At 42.0% G+C, this 19,737-nt stretch overlaps 1 protein-coding gene across 22 annotated transcripts in view; it reads right to left on the minus strand.

Annotated features, from left to right (window-relative positions):
* Window positions 1-4,809: 4,809 nt before the first annotated feature.
* The window catches only part of C5 (complement C5), a 137,560-nt gene continuing 122,632 nt past the window's right edge, over window positions 4,810-19,737 (minus strand). For 21 of the 22 annotated variants that reach the window (XM_085011285.1, XM_085011204.1, XM_085011216.1 and 18 more), the window contains 8 exons: window positions 15,974-16,076; window positions 15,293-15,367; window positions 14,707-14,812; window positions 12,944-13,027; window positions 11,710-11,799; window positions 9,551-9,634; window positions 6,448-6,586; window positions 4,810-5,339 (listed from right to left, as the gene is read on the minus strand). In XM_085011285.1, the coding sequence (XP_084867411.1) occupies window positions 5,201-5,339; window positions 6,448-6,586; window positions 9,551-9,634; window positions 11,710-11,799; window positions 12,944-13,027; window positions 14,707-14,812; window positions 15,293-15,367; window positions 15,974-16,076 (820 nt within the window). In that variant the 3' untranslated portion in view covers window positions 4,810-5,200. 22 annotated transcript variants of the gene reach the window in all.

A 19,737-nucleotide genomic window follows, 5' to 3' on the forward strand; every position in this document is an offset into this window, starting at 1 on the left:
AATACGAACAACCTCAAGTTACACTTATTGTGCCACGCCCCGTGCTCATCACTTTATATGCATGATCGCATTTATCTCATTAGCTCATTTGTCTCAGAGAAATCCTCTGAAGTTGGAATTATTTTCAGTTGTGAAAACGGAGGCTTAAAAAGGAAAGCGGATGTTTTCCTTTCTATGAATGGCCTGGCAGAGCTGAAAGGACATTGGAGGTCACTGGGGCCAACCTCCTACCTTGAATGCTTCTACAACGTTCCTGGAAGGTGGTGGTGATGGGCAATGCGGTCCCTGACAGAAAGCCTAGTCTTTCTTTGAGTGGTTCTGGCTGTAAGGAAATGCTTCTTTACAGGGAGCCCAAATCGATCTCTCTGTAACTTCCACTCATCCCCATAGAAAGAACACTGAGCTCAGAGTCAAAGGCCTTGGGCTTGGGTGCCAGCCCTTGCACTGAGCTGTGCTGTGACCACTAGAAGCAACTTCTCTGGGCCTGTTTTCTCAGGTGAAAATGAAGGAACTGGACGAGCTATGTTTTAGGTCCTCCGTGGTTTGGACGGTTTAGGATTATATAATTCATGACGGTGTGCATAATCACACATATCTGACTATAATAATGGAAACAGTGAAGAAGTGGAAGCTATGTTCCAAGGAACAGATCCCCTTCTGCCAACATATCTGTCAAGGTGGGGACCCTGCCAGCTGAGAGGAATCCAGGAGTTCTTGTCTTAAAAAGAAACCCCATCCCTCTTCCCTCTTTTCCTTCCCTCTCCTCGCACTCTCTACCCCTTCTCCTTCACTTTTTCCTTTCGTCCTCCTCACTTCCTTTCTTCCTTTTTTTTTTTTTTCTTTTGTCTTTTTGCCATTTCTAGTGCCATGACCTCGGTATGTGGAGGTTACCAGGCTAGGGGTCGAGTCAGAGCTGTAGCCACCGGCCTACACCAGAGCCACAGCAACACAAGATCCGAGCCAAGTCTGCAACCTACACCACAGTTCATGGCAACGCAGGATCCTTAACCCACTGATCAAGGCCAGGGATCGAACCTGCAACCTCATGGTTCCTAGTCGGATTCATTAACCACTGAGCCACGATGGGAACTCCCTCTTCCTTTCTAATTCAGAGACATAAAGGGATATTTTAATCTCCCAAAGTTAAAGATTTTGCCCCTGGTGATGATACCTTTCTTACATCACACTAAACCCCCAGAATCAGTCTGTTTTCAGGAGTAGGGAAAAACCCCGGAAACGTGGTGCAGAGTTGTTTTGTGTCTCTGAGAACCTCCCAGATGTGGCGGCTAAGTTCCCAGCTCTGAGACAGGTTTTCGGTCATGTGGTCCCTGCGTGGACTTTCAAGGGGCCTCTGAAAAAAGCATACGAATTTGTTCACTGTGTGCACATACGCTTTTTCTAGGAAGAAGGGTCTACGAAAGGGAAGAGCAGCTTGTCACAGCTGGGAGCTAGACTGGGAGTTGAGTCTTGGTGACCCTTGGTACTCAGAGCCAGGCTGTGGTGTTTTCCATGTCTGATTTGGGGGACATCAGACAAAATGGATGAAGATAAGAAGAAAATATAAAAGACTTCGCCATAATCATGTTTGAGCAGAGAATAAAACAAGAACATAATCCAAACTACAAAGGTGACCAAATATCCCTTTTTTCCCCGGCTAATGTGACTGCTCCTTTTTTCCCTCCTTTTTTTAAAATATAAGAATATACTCAATCATAGGATTACCCCTGCTTTCAACAGCATCTAACCCAGAACAAAGCCTACGTCCCTGAACCCTCTCCAATAATCCATCACAAACCCAAATCCTGTAACAAGTTCTTTACAACATCCTTTGACTGAGAAGCTCCATAAACTTGACTTTAAGTACCATAAGGTTTTGCCTACTTTATTTCAGTAGCCTCCTAACTGGTCTATTTTTTTACTTTTGCCTCAGTTTCAATGCATCAGTTAGCACAATCCTTTTAACAGGTAAGACAGACCACATCACCCCTCTCCTCCAAAATGTGCAATGGCTCCCTTTTCCTGTTGAGTAAAACCAACACTCTGTCCATGACCTGCATAATCTTGTTCCTGTGACCTCTCTGATCTCATCTCCACCCACTGTCCCTCTGCTCAGCCTGCACCTACGACAACAGCCTTCTTGCTCCTCCTAGAACACACCAGGTGTGCTTCTGCTTTCAGCTCGGGCACCAGGTGCTCCCTCTGCCTGAAACACACATCCCCCAGGTCACCACATATCTCACTCTTTTCACCACCTTCAAATCTTTGCTCAAGTCTCACTGAAGCCCACCCTGACCTGACCACTCTATTAAGATGCAACCCCTCTCCTGACCAGTCCCCATCTCCCTTACTCTGCTCTGCCTTTTCTTTTCACCGTAGCTCTTACTACCCTCTAACATTCAAGGTCAATCCCTTAACTATTGACTTTATTATTTAATGTATGTCTCCTTCAGCTGGAATCTAAGTTCCACAAAGGCAAGGATCTAGGTACCAAGCGCCTCAAATTGAGCCTAGCCTGCAATGACCAATCAGTACATATTTGTCGGATGTGGCTGAATAAATTAGCACCACAGGGGCTGGAAAGTAAAACCAAGCATGACTTTGGCTTAGAATCCCTCACTGAGAAATAAGGACTCAGGCAGTCTGCCTCAAGCTTGGCTGGTTGTCAATTCCACATATTTTCTTAAGACAGGGTTTCCTCAACTTCAAGTTTGTACATGCCAACCTCATGATTTTTGTCCTAAGAACAACCTATACTTTTATTTACTTAAAAACTTTTCCCTAAATAGACTTTTTGACAAGTACATTTATTTTCAAGGGAAATTTTATATCATGGCTTTGTGCTAGTTACGTATTTTTTCTAATATGTATTAAAACAAGCATATAGCAACTACACTGAACAATGTTCATTTGTACCACCTAAATCATCTTGCTTCCCCCAGGGGAAACCTGCCTCATGCTTTTTCCTTCAACCAGAAAGACCCTCCTGCCCCTCTCTACTTTCCCAAATCCTGCCCATCCTTCTCCAGGAAGCCTCTGGAAGTTCCTCCAGCTCACATACCCATTCACGTCTCGGAGCTCCCCTCCACTTACAGGAAGAAATACATACCCAACAATTGCATATGTACATGCCCTGGAGTCTTATTTTCTGTTTCACACCATAAGATTATAAAATTTCTTCTTGGGGCTCTAGATAAAAGAGGCATTAGAGTATTCCTCTCCCTTGTTTCACAGGCCATCAGGAAGACAAAGAGGTTCATCCCAAATCCCTGCCAGGGGCAGAGCCACACTAGTACTTGGGTGTTCCGATGCCTCACCTTCAGTGGGGAATCCACAAACACTTGTCGAGTCCCTGGAACATGCCCGGCATTGTGCCAGACACAGGAGATAGTGGTAACGAGAAAGGACCCAGACCTTGCACACATGGAGCTCACAGTGGAGCCAGGACACTGCACATTGAACAACCAGACATGACTGAGTAAATACTTGCAAGTGCCTTGGAAGAGATGTTCAGGGTTGAGGAGCGGCTCCAGCTCTGTGGAGGGTCAAGAAAGCCTGACTAAGGAACTGTATTTAGGTACACAGGAGTTTGCTGAAGAGGAGCTGGAGGACTTCTCAGTGGAGCCAGGCTCACTCACAAAGGCCTGCTTTGACGTTTTGAAAGCTCAGCTGCATTGTGGGTTAATTAGGCAGCGTGTGGCCGAGCTAATTGAAACAGTGCTCAAGGAGAAGGCAACTAGTGGCTCCGAGATGCTGGTGCTTTGGGGGTGCTGCAGTGGTCCTGCCCACCCTGCCTTCGGCAAGAAGGTGACAGGAGGCACTTCGGGCCTGCTCTGGAGGGGCCCCTCTCCCGTCACTGGGCATATTGGACACACTGGTTGTTTTTGCCAAGGGAGTGCCTACAATGTGAGTCTTGACATTAACAAAAATAAATCCTTAGTTCCTGGAAGTGGAAAATCTTAGTTTAACTTATGAGGCACACTGCAAGGCCTTGTGTAGTTCCACTTAGATGGTAAAGTGCAGGTTTTTCAAAAAGGTGATGCATTTCAGTCACTGCTACCATTTCCTCCAGAGTTCCCATTTCCTTGTGATGTTTCAGTGGAGCTGGTTAAACTATATCTAAGAAACTCCAGCTGCATCCTGCCTGGGTCTTAGGAAATTAACCTGACAAGGAATGGGATGGTGTGAGTGAAACGGGCGTGTTTAGATGTGAGTGAGCCTTGGGGTTGGGTTTCCCACTCTGCCCTTACTAGACTGGGAAAATTGCTTCACTTTTCTGAATCTCGAAGTCCTTATCCATAAAGTGGGGATAATTATAATTCCTGTACCTCAAGAGATTCAGGAGACATTAAATGGGAGTATGTGAGAACTCTTCCATAAGACCTAAAATGCTGCAAAATGTCACTTAAAAATGAGTCTCCTGTTAGCAACCCTCTTTTATAAACCCCAAATGGACTCTCAGAGACCCGGTTAGGGCAAGAACAAAGGTCTTCTGGTTCCCACCAGGTTTCTCTTCTCTTGCTGCACAGGACCTGCCTTCCAGGAGAATAATTTCTGGCAGAAGCAAGTTCCTGGGGAAACGAGTACCTGACGGGAGGGTGGAGAGGGGAGTAGAGGGATCCCCATGGGGGTGGGGAGAGGACAACTGGAGGGGAGGGGGCATCGGCAAAGTCTCCTACCTTCTCAGGTTGCTGAGGGCTCTGAGGTGAGGCCTTCTCAGGTCTCCAGGGCTGCTCTCCCCACCCTTCTCAATTTGCCTGTCTTTGTGTGGTTGAACCTGACCTAGTATTAAATAACATGCTTTTTCACACATTTTGAAAGCAAAGTCAGGCTTTAATGATCAGTATTCTGTTCCTTGGTATTTTCTTTCAAGCAAAAGCTATGTTTTTGTAAGATACTACATTTCAGTTGGGGCTATTCTTCAGTCCCTGGCAAACATTCCTGAGTGGTAGGTTTTAGGAGGGTGCCAATTTATTGCTTCTGGTGTCCAATAACCATGGAATGAGTGTCTGTCTCCGTGTCCCCCAAGGACATGTTATTTCAGAAAGTTACTGCTCTTAAAATCATTCTCTAATGAAAGCAAGTGTCCCTAATTCTAAGTAGGGTGAGCTTTACAAATAAGACCAGCTGTGAGTGCTGAAAAAAAAGGAAGAAACTTCAACAACAGAGAGCCATAGTGAAAACTGGATGCAGCTGACCTTCGTTAGGCGTTTTCACAGTTGTTTAAAAAGATGTCTTCAGTAAACTCATCTAGATTTGCTAAAAATGTTTGGCATGATGGACAAGCAGTGTCTGTAGGCCAATATTCAATCCAGGTTGAGGAATCTAAAGGGTAAATGTACCTGCCAAGAAATAATGCAAATGAAGTGTTTGTGATGATGGCCGTAAATAGAGAAGAGCTGAATTCAGTTGAACCCAAGCAGGTGCCCAGAGGTCAGGCTGCGGCAAAGCTCTTCTGGACCGCCACCCCCCACCCCCATCCCTCAGGAAAGTCCACAAACCCTGAGGATCAGGAAGCAGCTTGGGGCTCCCATGGTTAAAGGCAGGAACAGCATCTGTTTCAACGTCTATTTTTAGGTTTTTTTTTTTTTTTGGTCTTTTTGCCTTTTCTAGGGCCGCTCCCATGGCATATGGAGGTTCCCAGGCTAGGGGTCGAATCAGAGCTGTAGTCGCTGGCCTACGCCAGAGCCACAGCAAAGGGGGATCCAAGCCGAGTCTGCGACCTACACCACAGCTCAGGGCAACGCCGGATCGTTAACCCACTGAGCAAGGGCAGGGACCGAACCTGCAACCTCATGGTTCCTCGTCGGATTTGTTAACCACTGAGCCACGATGGGAACTCCCAATGTCTATTTTTTAAAAACGGATAATATAAACACTGTCCTCTTTACAAACAGAATAGCCTGAGAACTTCGAGAAGGAATGGGTATGGCAGAGGTGTTGAGGCGCATCCCCCAGATTCATCGCCAGTCCCAGGCACGAGTCCTCAGCTACTCTGATAGTTTTAAGGGGTTCTTTGTTTTAAACTCACATTATTTCATTTATGCTCCTAATGGTTTGTGTGTTAAGAGCAGGGCACATAAGAAATATGTAGTGTTGGAGTTCCTGTCGTGGCTCAGTGGTTAACGAATCCGACTAGGAACCATGAGGTTGCGGGTTCGGTCCCCGCCCTTGCTCAGTGGGTTAACGATCCGGCGTTGCTGTGAGCTGTGGAGTAGGTTGCAGACGCGGTTCGGATCCTGCGTTGCTGTGGCTCTGGCGTAGGCTCTGGCTACAGCTCTGATTCGACCCCTAGCCTGGGAACCTCCTTATGCCGCGGGAGCGGCCCAAGAAATAGCAAAAAGACAAAAAAAAAAAAAAAAGAAAGAAAGAAATATGTAGTGTATTTAAGAATAAATTATACTCCATTTTGGAGGGAAGGTCAGAAACTCCAAAATGTTGGTGACTTACTTGAAATTGAAGTTATGTTTTATCTGGAGGGCTTCTTTACCCATAATTAAGTACTGTTTTCCTTTTTCGAGGTTAGCGTTCGTACAGGTTGTCTTTTTAATAAAGGTGATTTCAGAGCCTTTCTCAGCAACGGCTTCTCCTGAGAGACACACAAATAAGGTTATCATATTCTTGGCACGATGTCACAATTATTAACTCTTTCGAGCATTCCAATTCCTCATGGCTCTTTATCATCCAGTGTAAACATCTATCGGCAGGCTAATGGCTATTGGAGAGTGGCTATGTCCATGTGGTTAAGATGTCGGACTCTGGGCTCAGGCTCTCCAGGCTAAACCCCAGCTCTGCTACTTCCTGACTGTGTGGCCTGGACAAATGAGACTCAGACCCCTCATGCAAAAAAAACAAAACAAAACAAAACAAAAAAACTAGACATCACAATAAAACCCACCCTGCAGAACTGTTGTGAGATTAAATGGGTTAATATTTGAAAAGTGCTTAGAGCACAGTAAGCGCTATATAAGTGCTTTTCATTGTGACTCCATGTAGAATCAGGAATTAAAAGAATCTCTCTGGAGTTGAACAATATTAATCTCTGTATGTTACACAGCAATATAAAAAAGGATTTGGTAGCTGGCAGTGGGCAACTTTATAAAAAAAATTGCAGGACATGAAAGACTTGGAAAATATTAAAGAGGATATCTTTGGGATTCCCAAAGAACCCCGACATAGCCAAGAAGCTGGCTCCTGTGCCCTAGAATGCATTCCCTCCCTGTGTTGGCTTGCTGAATGTCTACCCATTTTAAACACATCTTCAATTCTCACACTGGCCAGTACACACTCCCTGATACACTTTGTCATAAGTATCTGTCTTCCCCTTACTCCCATTCTACTTGAATTTCTATCACAGTGCTTCACTCCACATGCCTGTCTCCTCTGCTAGACTGGAAACTTCCTGAGGCCAGGACAGGGAAATTCATTGCTACATATTCAGGACTGATAACCAGTTATGAAGCTCTGGCAGAGTCATCCAAATTTTTAAATCCGAAAAACTTCTGAACTTGTTGGTTAATAGGATATGACAGTAACTGCACAAATGGTACATTTAATAGGTAAAAGAAATTTTGGTGTACTCGAATTAGTTCAAGCTAATTTTCTTAGGCTCTCCCGGTGACCATTAAAACATGACTTCCTATTGCAGCAATACCTCAACAACTTTCCCAGCACTATATGCCCAGTCAGCCCCTGTCACAGTAAGCAGTGTGGCTGGTGGGGCCTTATCATTATTTTAAAAAACCTTTTGTTATGGGAAACTTCAAGCATATTCAAAAGGGATAATAATTAACCCATTTCAACAATCATCCTTTTTTTTTTTTTTTTCCATTTATATCCTTACCTACTCTAAGCATCCTGTATTTTAGGAGAAACACCAATCACAGGATAATAATATCATTATCTTTGAATTACATAGTTGCCCTCGTTCTAAATTAGTTTTTATCTTGGTTTATTAGCAAACAGCAATTCTTGTGTAAGTGGTGTGTGGTGTTTTGATATTTATATAAATTCAAAATCTACATATATTAAAAATTAACACCCAGAGTGAAGAGATAACAAAGTATCAAAAGTTTTCTTAATATTTCCTTTTAAATGCCCTATATATGCAACTTCTAGACTGACAGAACAAAGAAGAAACGATACTTAAAAAAGAACTGCAGCTTGGGAATCATCTGGTCCTGCACGAAATTCAGAAAAGTCTGGAATGTCTTTTGATACAAGGCAAAAATTGATACAAAATAAGTAATGTGCATTTCTGGATTGAAAAGCACTTGATTATTCCAGTAAAAATAGGAATGGCTTATAGGTCATGTAATGACTGTCAATTCAGTAGAGATATAACTGGAAAAGTTTGATGTGGTTCCTTGTTGTCAAAACAAAGCTCAAACGGGGCCTCGTGTAGTGAGTCAAGCAAAAGAACATTGAAACTTTCTAAAAATAAAAAAAACCTTATTTGGAATTAAACATATTTAATAAATGATGTTACAATTTACATCATTTGATAAGCAGTTTTATAGTATGTGTAGCTGAGTTTACTTAGAGAATAATAGGGAACATATTTTAAAATGTTGTTTTATGTGTTATTTTACTTACAAATTCATTTTGTTGTATTGGTTACTAAAGTTCACTTACCTATCAAAACTCAAACGGCCTCTAGGCCACTTCATAGATGTTGCTAACTCGTTTCCCTGTTTCAATGCTTGCTTGCTCCAACAGAAGCCAGAATGATGTTGTAATTAATTAATTAATTTATTTATTGGCCAAGCCACTGCAGTGACAATGCTGGATCCTTAACCCAATGTACCACAAGAGAACTCCTTTTGGGGGTGAGGTGGCAGAATGATCTTTTTTTTTTTTTTAGGGCCTGGACCATGGCATATGGACGTTCCTAGGCTAGGGGTCGAGTCAGAGCTGCAGGTGCCAACCTTTGCCACAGCCACAACAACTTGGGATCTGAGCCAAGTCTGCAACCTACAACCACAGCTCACTGCAATGTTGGATTCTTAACCCAGTGAGCAAGGCCAGAGATTGAACCTGCATCCTCGTGGTTACTAGATAGATTCGTTTCTGCTGAGCCAAGGTGGGAACTCCCAGAATGATCTTTTAAAACCATAAATCAAAAAATATTTCTTGCCTACCTAAAACCAATAATTAGCTTCCCTTTGGACTTCTAGAATAAAATCCAAATTTCTTACCATGCCTTATAAATCCCTGTATGACCCAGCTCCTGCCCATCTGGGTCCTTCTCATCTCCCCTTTGAGAATGGCTAACTCCTAATATCATCTCCTAAAAGATCTCATCTATTATCACACAGAAGGTATTTTTCCCGTTATTTCTGTGTCTGTTTCAGATGTAATACTTATGATTTATAATTGTTCATTTGTCCATTTCCTTTTTTTTTAAAAAGTGTCTCCTCAAATGGAATATAAACTTAATGAAGGTAGGAACTCTGGCTGTGTTATTCAAGTTTTATCCCCTGTGTCTAATATGATGCCTGCCATGTAGTAAATACTAAATATTTGTTGAAAGAATAAAAGAAAGAATTCTCACCAGCTTTGTAGACATCCAGTAGGGACGCGGTGTACTTAACAAAAGCACTTTCTTCAGTCATGGCTATGATCTTAACTTTATAAACTGTTAAAAACAACACACACACACACAAATAACTCATTCTTAATACCACCAAAGTTGTGTCCAACTGAAGCCAGGAGGAGTCAAACAAATGAGAAATGAAGCATGGCAAGCTTTTATGGGCATCCTGGTAAATCTCATTTCTTCCAAGAAACCTTCCCAAATACTCTCAGTGTGATTCTACTGCTCTTGACTCTAATGATATATTTCACTTTGAAATACTAGCCCTGGCCTCTGTTATAGAATAGGCTGAATAGAATAAGTGCAATATTAAGTTAAAATACAGAAGCACACGAAACAAACAAAATCAGACTTGGATGTAAAGTTCAGATTCTGATCCTTTAAGATGAGTGGAATCACGCCCAGGGGGCCTTGGAAGAGCCCCTTCCCTGCCCGCATGCGCACAGAGGGGCCTCCAGCTAACGTCCGGGCCTGCCATGCGGGCCTCACTGTTCCCTTGCCTCCATTCCACTGGCTTTGACCTTTGGGTTTTTTTTTTTTTTTGTCTTTTTTTTGCTATTTCTTGGGCCGCTTCTGCAGCATATGGAGGTTCCCAGGCTAGGGGTCTAATCGGAGCTGTGGCCGCCAGCCTACGCCAGAGCCACAGCAACGCAGGATCCGAGCCACGTCTGCAACCTACACCACAGCTCACGGCAACACCGGATCGATAACCCACTGAGCGAGTGCAGGGACCGAACCTGCAACCTCATGGTTCCTAGTTGGATTCATTAACCACTGCGCCACAACGGGAACTCCGACCTTTGGTTTTTGAAAGGACTCTGTTGTCCATTTTTGCTTGGATTGGCAGCTATCTGCCATGGGACATTCTCAGTCCTGTTTTCCCTTCATTTAGACATCCATAGTTAATCCATGGTGTGTTTGACCTCAGCTCTGAAATGACCACCCTGAGGGGATGCATTTCCTCTATGTGGCCTGAGAAAAAAAAATTCTCTTATTTTTGCTTCTGATGGGGTTGAAGTGGATGATCTAAAAGTTTTTGTCCATGTTCGAGATTCTAGCTAGCTAGATGAATGAATGAAATCTTTGTGGCAGAATGAAAGGCTATGTAAATTCCTGGCTTAAAATAAAGAATGTCCTGAATTTCAAATTCTTAAGTCTTTATGGTGGATATGGGCAATGTACCTACTGTGGGCACAGGTAGAAAGAGGGAACTATTTAAATTTTGTTTTTATTCTGTTATTCCAGCATCAATCTGTAGTCCAAAAAAGCCAACTAAGTTTATCCTTGAGACTAATAAACTAAACCCAGATTGCATTTACTCTCCGTGTTAAAATAGATTTCTTATATTTATGAGTTAAAATAAAAAAGACAAAAAAAAGAGTTAAAATAGGTTTATTATGAAGGGAAGAAATAATTTGGTTCTTCTAAATTTTAGACAAAACGTTAAAACAACATAGTATTTCTTCAAGTCTCAGTGTATTTGTCTCTGCCTCTCTCAATGGACTGGAAGAATGGAATAGTGAAATCTTATTCCTTTGTGGCTTCTCAAATGTTCTCCTTGAATATGTTTTAGCACCTTTAATTCAAGGGAGTCTATTAGAATAAAGTGTTTTGGCTGCTTCACTCTCATCACCTTTTCCTTTTTTTTTTTTTTTGTCTTTTTGCCATTTCTTGGGCCCTCCCGAGACATGTGGAGGTTCCCAGGCTAGGGGTCTAATTGGAGCTGTAGCCACCGGCCTACGCCAGAGCCACAGCAAAGTGGGATCCGAGCTGAGTCTGCAATCTACACCACAGCTCACGGCAATGCCGGATCTTTAACCTACTAAGCAAGGCCAGGGATCGAACCCGAAACCTCATGGTTCCTAGTCGGATTCGCTAACCACGAGCCACGACGGGAACTCCCACTCTTATCGCTTTTAATGAAAATCATATTTCTTTGATGAAGGATGCTTAACTTCGTGTGCTAATGCTGAAAATTTATGGCATTTTCCTTCAAGGGAACACATGGGATGTTGTATCCATATAATTCCTGTGTGAAGTTGCAGATCTTCATAACTGATCTTGTATTCATAAGGTGTGATGTTTAATGGAACTATATATTGAACTTTTGAACTTACCATATGCAATCTCTGGTTTACATGCTGTTTCTTTTCTAGTATTTACAGAGATTGTTAGATCCACTTCTGTCTGCATTTGTCCACAGTCAGCTGGATTTTGCGAAAAAAGGTACAAGTTAATGTAAGGAAGCAGACACCTTTGGGAGTAAACATAGTTCCTCCTCCTTATCCCTGAGATAATCCAATATAATCTTACAAACACCAGACTCCTAAGACCTGTCCATTTTCTCCTCTTCTATAAAGTGAAAAGATAAAGCAAAAACAAAACAAAACAAACAAAAACAAAATATCGAACGTGAGACATTCTTAGAATGAGTAGTTTACATTCAGCTCTTTGGAAATGTCTGTGCTTCACTGAAGAACTGAGGACATTTTCCCATGTTCAGTATAATCAAAAATCCCTTGAAGGAACCAAACTGATGACATGACTTGACTGATTTATAGCTATAAGATAGAGCAATAAGTACCTAAGAAATGTGTAGATTTTAAGGATTTTTTTTTCTTTCTTTTTTTTTAGGGTTGCTCCTGTGGCATATGGAGGTTCCCAGGCTAGAGGTCTAATCAGAGCTACAGCTGCCAGCCTACACCACAGTCATAGCAACACAGGATCTGAGGCCCTGTCTGTGATCTACACCACAGATCATGGCAACTCCAGATTGTTAACCCACTGAATGAGGCCAGGGATCAAACCTGCAACCTCATGGTTCCTGGTCGGATTTGTTTCTGCTGTGCCACAATGGGAACTCCAGATTTTAAGGATTTTTGAAAAACAAAATAAAACCCACACCCACCCAGAACCTCATGGAGTCTGGTGCTGATTACTGGTGAGTTCTGGGTCTTTTCCTTGGCCAACAAAAGACTGAATGGAGAACGCCACTAACTGGGAAGGACTAGGGGAAAGAAAGAAGAGCGAGTCTGTTCTCGTAGGCTGTGATCCTATTACACTAAAAAGACCAGATAAAAAGTTAGAATTTTACATCATGTGATCTTTCTGATATCCAACAACTGTTTGGGCAGTACTCCTCCCCTCTGTACAGTAGACACTATTGGCTTGTTCTGGAGCCATTGTGAAGTAGCTTTCCAGGGCTCAAGGAATCAGCTTTCAAGCAGATGAGAGTACATTTCTACTTCTGAGAAATGACAGCTTGTCAAACTGCTTCCCCCAGATAAGCCCCAGATTGTGAGTGGCTGCTTTAAACAAGCAGGTAGTCGAAACACATTAAATCAAGTTTACCTTCAACACATTTGCACGTTACTCCTTCACAGACTTTCTGAAGTTTGGTCTGGGACATGCTATAAAACATGGTGCACTGTTTATCTGTGGCAAGGAGAGCTCAGTTAGAAGAGGTGGCTTGATGAATATACATTTACCCATCAATGGGTGTCTCCCATCAGGCTTTGGAGATCACCTAATTCCAAAGCTTTTTTATATAGTAAAGTCCCAGGAGAGTTAAATTATGAATTGCCTGTTCGAACATGAGCCCCCTACCCTCAAAATATTCTTTCTGTGCTTGAAATGTTACTTTTCAATATTTCTTTCCTTCTTTCTTCTTTCTTTTTTTTTTTTTTTTTTTTTTTTTTTTTTTTGTCTTTTTAGGGCCACACCCACAGCATATGGAGGTTCCCAGGCTAGGGGTTTAATCGGATCTGTAGCTGCTGGCCTATCCCACAGCCATAGCAATGTGGGATCTGAGCTACATCTGTGACCTACACTACAGCTCACAGCAACGCCAGATCCTTAACCCACTGAGCGAGGCCAGGGATTGAACCTGCGTCCTCATGGATGCTAGTCAGATTCGTTTCCACTGAGCTAATATGGGAACTCCTCAATATTTGTTTCTTAGAATGAAAATATTTGGTACTTCAGTGAATGAGAGGAAATAAATTATGTTACATGTAAAGTATGTTACGATACTGAAAGAATTTTTTTTTTTTTGTCTTTTTTTTGCTATTTCTTTGGGCCGCTCCTGCGGCATATGGAGGTTCCCAGGCTAGGGGTCTAATCAGAGCTGTAGCCACTGGCCTATGCCAGAGCCACAGCAACGCAGGATCCGAGCCGCGTCTGCAACCTACACCACAGCTCAGGGCAACGCTGGATTGTTAACCCACTGAGCAAGGGCAGGGACCGAACCCGCAACCTCATGGTTCCTAGTCGGATTCGTTAACCACTGTGCCACGACGGGAACTCCCTGATACTGAAAGAATTGTAATTGGTAACTGTTTAGGCTGGAGACGAAAAGCATCATATATATACACATATGGGTTTTTTCGTATCTCTCAAGGAGAAGAGGGGCTAAATATGCTCTATACGATTTCAAGAGGTAAAACTAGATTGAATGGGTCTCAAAGTTTGGTTCACTTTAAGAATTTCGTTACAAGTAGAACTGTCCAAAATGAAGTCTTCTGTCTGGTGAACCAAAGAACTCTCCATTTACTCAATATTCTCAGAAGTGGCTGAATGATCAAATGGCGGGGGGAGAGTCATTCATTCAAAGTTTACCTGACACTATTAGATGCTACGGGTGCAAGGATAAAAATATTCTCTCTGGGGTTGTGGAGAAAGACATGCAAACAAATAATTATAATGCAATGTGGCAACTGCTATAATAGAGCTCTCTGCAAAATGTGATGAGAATACAGATGGAGTAGGAGTTGATTCTGGGAAGATTAAAGAAATAGTAGGGTGAATGGGCTTCTCTAAAAAGGAGAGAGTCAATGAATAGTAAAAGTGAACAACAAAGATAAACTTGAGGCAAAGTATTCAAAAGTTGAGAGCAATCTAATCCAGTTTTTCTAAACATGAGCAAACTGAGGACCAGAGAGGTGAAATGATTTGTTCAGTGTCATGCAGTGGTTGTTTTGTCCAAGTGGGGATGTTTGTGAAGAGTGAACCCTGAGAGAGGAAATATTAAAAGTCTGTACGCCTCTAGTGCATTTCTACAGGTTCCGTAGTGAATACAAAATAGTCCTCTGAAGATTTAGAGTGGAGCTGATTACCTGGTCTGTGGTACTCATACACTGTGAAAGTAGCAGGACTCAGAAACCCAACTTGAAAAAGTTCAACTATCCGGAATCGAACACAGAGGAAATTATTGGAAGGAATCTGTTCGACAAATTCAAAGTTTAAGAAAATTATGGGAGAGGAGAGACATATTTCAGGCTTTAAATTTTGTGGGCTTTTTTTTTTTTCATTTCACAGTACTTATTTTTTAAATTAAAGCATAGTTGATTTACAATGTTGTGCCAATTTCTGCTGTACAGCAAAGTGATCCAAAACCATATATATATATATATATATATTCCTTTTCTTATATTAGCCTCCATCATGGTCTATCCTAAGAGACTGGATATAACTCCCTGTGCTACAAAGTAGGCCCTCATTACCCATCCACTCTAAATGTAATAGTTTGCATCTACCAACCCCAAACTCCCAGTCCATCCCTCTCCTTCTCCCCTCCCCCTTGGCAATCACAAGTCTGTTCTCTATGTTTGTGAGTGTTTCTGTTTTGTAGATAGGTTCATTTGTTAGGCTTTAAAATTGGAATAGTAATAGTAAATAAAGAATATGAAAAGTAGAACTTACCGAGTTCAACTGACAAATAACATGTCCATCTTTGATTTCATAATCAGTTAATAGTTGATCCACCCCTTCTACAAGCTAAGGGAACACAGAGAAAATCTCAAATTTAATTTCATGATCTTTTTGTTTAAATGCATTTACCCAATGATAGAATGTTAGACCATGGGGCTATAATCCACTATTTAAAGACACTGCAGAGCAGCTCCTCCTCTTGAAAAAGTCTGAACATGTCATCATGTGCACTCACATTTTTCAGATGATGCAAAATATGCCCCCCGCTTCATTTTGAAAAATAAAAACTTAGGTATTGTTGTTTTGAAAAGAAGATAATTCTATGAAAGTGACATATTAAAGGAAATAGTTTTGTTTCTAAAATAATGCAGTAAAGAAAAAGCAGGCATCCATAACATTATTTAAAAGAAAACAGGAGTCTCTAACGTGCCTCAGTGTTAACAAACCCAACTAGTACCCATGAGGATGTGGGTTAAGGATCCGGTGTTGCCGTGAGCTGTGGTGTAGGTGGCAGGTGTGGCTTGGATCCTGTGTTGCTGTGGCTGCGGCGCAGCCAGGGGCTACAGCTCCAATTTGACACCTTGCCTGGGATCTTCCATAGGCCACAAGAACGGCCCTAAAAAAAAGGCAAAAGACAAAAATTTTAAAAAATAAATAAAAGAAAACTCTTACAGCTCTTAAGTCTTCTGCGTTTGCATTGACTCCAGTAGGCAGTGAGATATCCATCACTGCATGGGAGGACCCAGATGATGATTCTTCCCTGCTGGGCTTGTAGCTAAAACAAATTAGAGATTGGAAAATGAAATAAAGAAATGGATAAGAGTATTTAAGAAAAGGCCCTATTTGGTGGTAGGCTTTAATTTTCTAATTTGAGTCTCTAACTATTTGCCTCTTTACAATATATATGTTGCAACCTCTGGATTTTAGAGTTGCAATACCTGTGAGTCACTTTTCCCAACTCTATACTCACTTGACCAGTAATCTCAATGGACCACCATTCTGGAGCTGGAAGGGATCATAAAAGTCATTCAGTCCAAGCTCCTAATTAGCTAGTTGAGGAAACAGGATGAGAGTAAAGTACTCGTTCAAGGTCACATGACTGTCCACCTCAGAGCTGTAGGAGTCCTTTGATTCTCATCCTAGTTCTTTTTCTAACAAAGCACATTCAAAGAAGAAAATTAATTGTATATTGGAAAGAGAATCAACAAGCATGTTTAGGAAAAGCTGGAAGGAAATACGCTAAAATGTTAGCAGCTACTTTCTCTGGCTGATGAAATTATAAGTAATTTTCTCTCTTCCATGCTTTTCTCTATTATCTAAAATTTTCACAATAGATACTTTATTTTCAAAAATATTTCAAGGACTATCCTTTATCTAGGAATTGTGCTTATGGGGAAGCTCAAGAGAAAGACAAAGAGGGTAAAATGGGAGATTTGGATTGCTGTTTTTTTCCTGGTATGAGAGAAAAAATACTGAAATAGGGAATCAGGAAACTTGGGTTTTATCCCAGTTCTCCTGAGAGAGTTCACAAATTATTTTCCCTTTCTAGAGCTCATTTTCTTATTTGAAAAATTAACTGTGAAGAAGTATGAACTTGTATTTTAAATTTATCTTTATAATTTTAAGGCTTTGTTTTGAGAGGTAGAGAAGCTTGCTGCTAAAATTAAGCAGAGTCAGAATATTTAAAAGAGGAGCAGGTTGATAGCATAGGGACCAGAGGGGAGTGTGGTACTGCGAAGGCTGAGTTTTAGATTCCAGCCTCACCTTAAGATGCAGGAGAGGCAGCTATACATTTGAGAGTGGAGCTTGGGAGAGCAGTCAGGATTAATGGAAGAACCTGGGGAGATGGCCTTGTAAGGGGGAAAATGAACTGATCTCACCCAAAGGAATGAGTATGAGTGAAATTGGAGGTATTATTTGAGTTAGTGAGGTGGCAAGGGATCTCTTTTCTCCAATCACATCTTATCGAGCAGATATACAGCAGACCCAAAAGAAGTTTTATTTATTTTTTATTTTTATTTATTTATTTATTTTTTGTCTTTTTGCTATTTCTTGGGCCGCTGCCGCGGCATATGGAGGTTCCCAGGCTAGGGGTCCAATCGGAGCTGTAGTCTCCGGCCTACGCCAGAGCCACAGCAACGCGAGATCCGAGCCGCGTCTGCAACCTACACCACAGCTCACGACAACGCCGGATCGTTAACCCACTGAGCAAGGGCAGGGACCCAACCCGCAACCTCATAGTTCCTAGTCGGATTCGTTAATCACTGTGCCACGACGGGAACTCCCCAAAAGAAGTTTTAGATGTCATGTTTACCATAAAAATTTAAATATTATAACATTTCTGGCTTATTAAAATTTAACCCTATTCTTCATGAAATTAACAATATAGAAGAAAATATAAGGCAACTTGGAGCTGAAATATGACATGCAGCATCTCCTTAATTGGATGGGTAAGTGTCACTAGAAGCAGAGAACTCTGGCTCACAGATGCAAATACTCTGTCAACAGGATGGAAAAGGGCCTCCCGAGTGGAGAGTGTCTGTGAAAAGTTGCTGGAGCCTTGATGACTGGTTGCCATAGCGACCGTTTCAACCGAGGAACAGAAACCTTCCTTTCAAGAAGCCCTTTGCCTGCTGCCAAAGACAGCAATCTTTCCCAAAGGCATTTTGTTCCAAGGGAAGGAGAGAAATGAAATCCTTTTTTCTTTTCTTAAGAATACAACAGAGAAGTTGTAAAAAGCTAAATACACGAAAGAGACCCTCTGAACGTAGAAACTGTGTGCTGGCATTTTTTAAATCAGGAGAGAGTATATTTGAAGGGAAAGAATTTCTCACATGAATAAGTACTACACAGTTACATTTGGAATTTATCCAACCTAACTTTAGTATCACAGAGCCAAAAGTGTGTTCCACCTGTTTTTTTTTTCTTTTTGAACATTCTGTCCCCAGTTTATAAAAACCAAAAGATAGAATATGCAATATTGCATCTCTATTGCTTTCTTTTGTATATTAATCTGGGACTAGGACTCCGGTCAATGAATTCAAATGAGTAAGTTTTTGATGAGAGCCTTTTTATGTACAGTAGAGTTGTGGAACTACTAGTGGGCACTTTAAGATCAGATAGTCCACTATCATTGCTTTATAGAAGAGGCCCAGGGAAGTTAAGTGATTTACTGAAGGTTCATGTGAATCCTTCACGGCAGAGGCTGGTCCACAGGGGTCCAGCTCCACTCCCAGAGAGCCCTTCTCATTTCCACTTAGGGTGCTCCCTCTAGGTCCCATAGGTGGACTCCAGCTTTGCCCAGAACCTCATACCTCCCTGTGACAAGTGCTATGGGTTTAAACCATTATCATACCCCTTCCAGAGAAGAGAGGTACCCAAGAGTAGGAATGGCAATTAGCAGAAAGAAAGCTGTCTGGGATAAGGTAATAGGCCCTTAAGGGAGTGAAGGGTGTGTGTGAGGGGGAACAGAGAGCAGAGACTGAAGGACGGAAGGAAGGAAGGAAGGATTTCGAGCAGGCTAGTGATGAAGGATTTCTGAGAAGAGAATGCCTGGGCTGGGGACCACAGGCGAGGCTGAGCAATGCTGGGAAGCAGATGTTGATAAATAATGTGCTATTCCTTGAGGTCAGGGGTCTAATATTACACTGATGGAAGGAAGCAGTTTAGAAACTGGACTGGGTGTCAGGGTCTGGGGTTTGAGGCCCTAGCTCTGCCTCTGATTCTGTGAGAACCTGGCAGGTTACTTCACCTCTTGGTGAGGTTTCTTTACCTCTAAAGTAAGGGTATCATCATATCACCCTAAAATCTTTTAGCTCTAATTTATGACACAACTCCATGGAATTTCTTTTTTTTTTTTTTTTTTGTCTTTTTGCTATTTTTTTGGGCCGCTCCCGCGGCATATGGAGGTTCCCAGGCTAGGGGTTGAATCAGAACTGTAGTCACTGGCCTACGCCAGAGCCACAGCAACGTGGGATCTGAGCCGCGTCTGCAACCTACACCTCAGCTCATGGCACCGCTGGATCGTTAACCCACTGAGCAAGGGCAGGGACCGAACCTGCAACCTCATGGTTCCTAGTTGGATTCGTTAACCACTGCGCCACAACGGGAACTCCTCCATGGAATTTCTAAGCTACCCATCCTGAGTGCTTTGCATCATGTGTAAGATCATAAGTAAAAACAGCAAAATATCAGTCACAGAGGTAACTGGTGTTGAGAACAGGAAGAATTAAGGAAATAGAACAGAAGAAGAGGTACTAAGAGATGGTGGAAATAAGAAAGAAGTCTGTGTTCTAGTCCTGGCTGTGCCATTAACTCATACACTTTGTGTGATCATTAAGATAAATATATACACACATTAATGATCACACAGAGTGTATGAGTATATATATATGTGTATATAGACATATACATATTTTCAAAACCATATATATTCA

This window comes from Sus scrofa, chromosome 1, assembly GCF_054392235.1.
Source record: "Sus scrofa isolate SSC_HxYL_T2T_F1_AM1 chromosome 1, Sscrofa_HxYL_maternal_Yorkshire_Landrace_v2.0, whole genome shotgun sequence".
NCBI classification, from domain to species: domain Eukaryota; kingdom Metazoa; phylum Chordata; class Mammalia; order Artiodactyla; family Suidae; genus Sus; species Sus scrofa.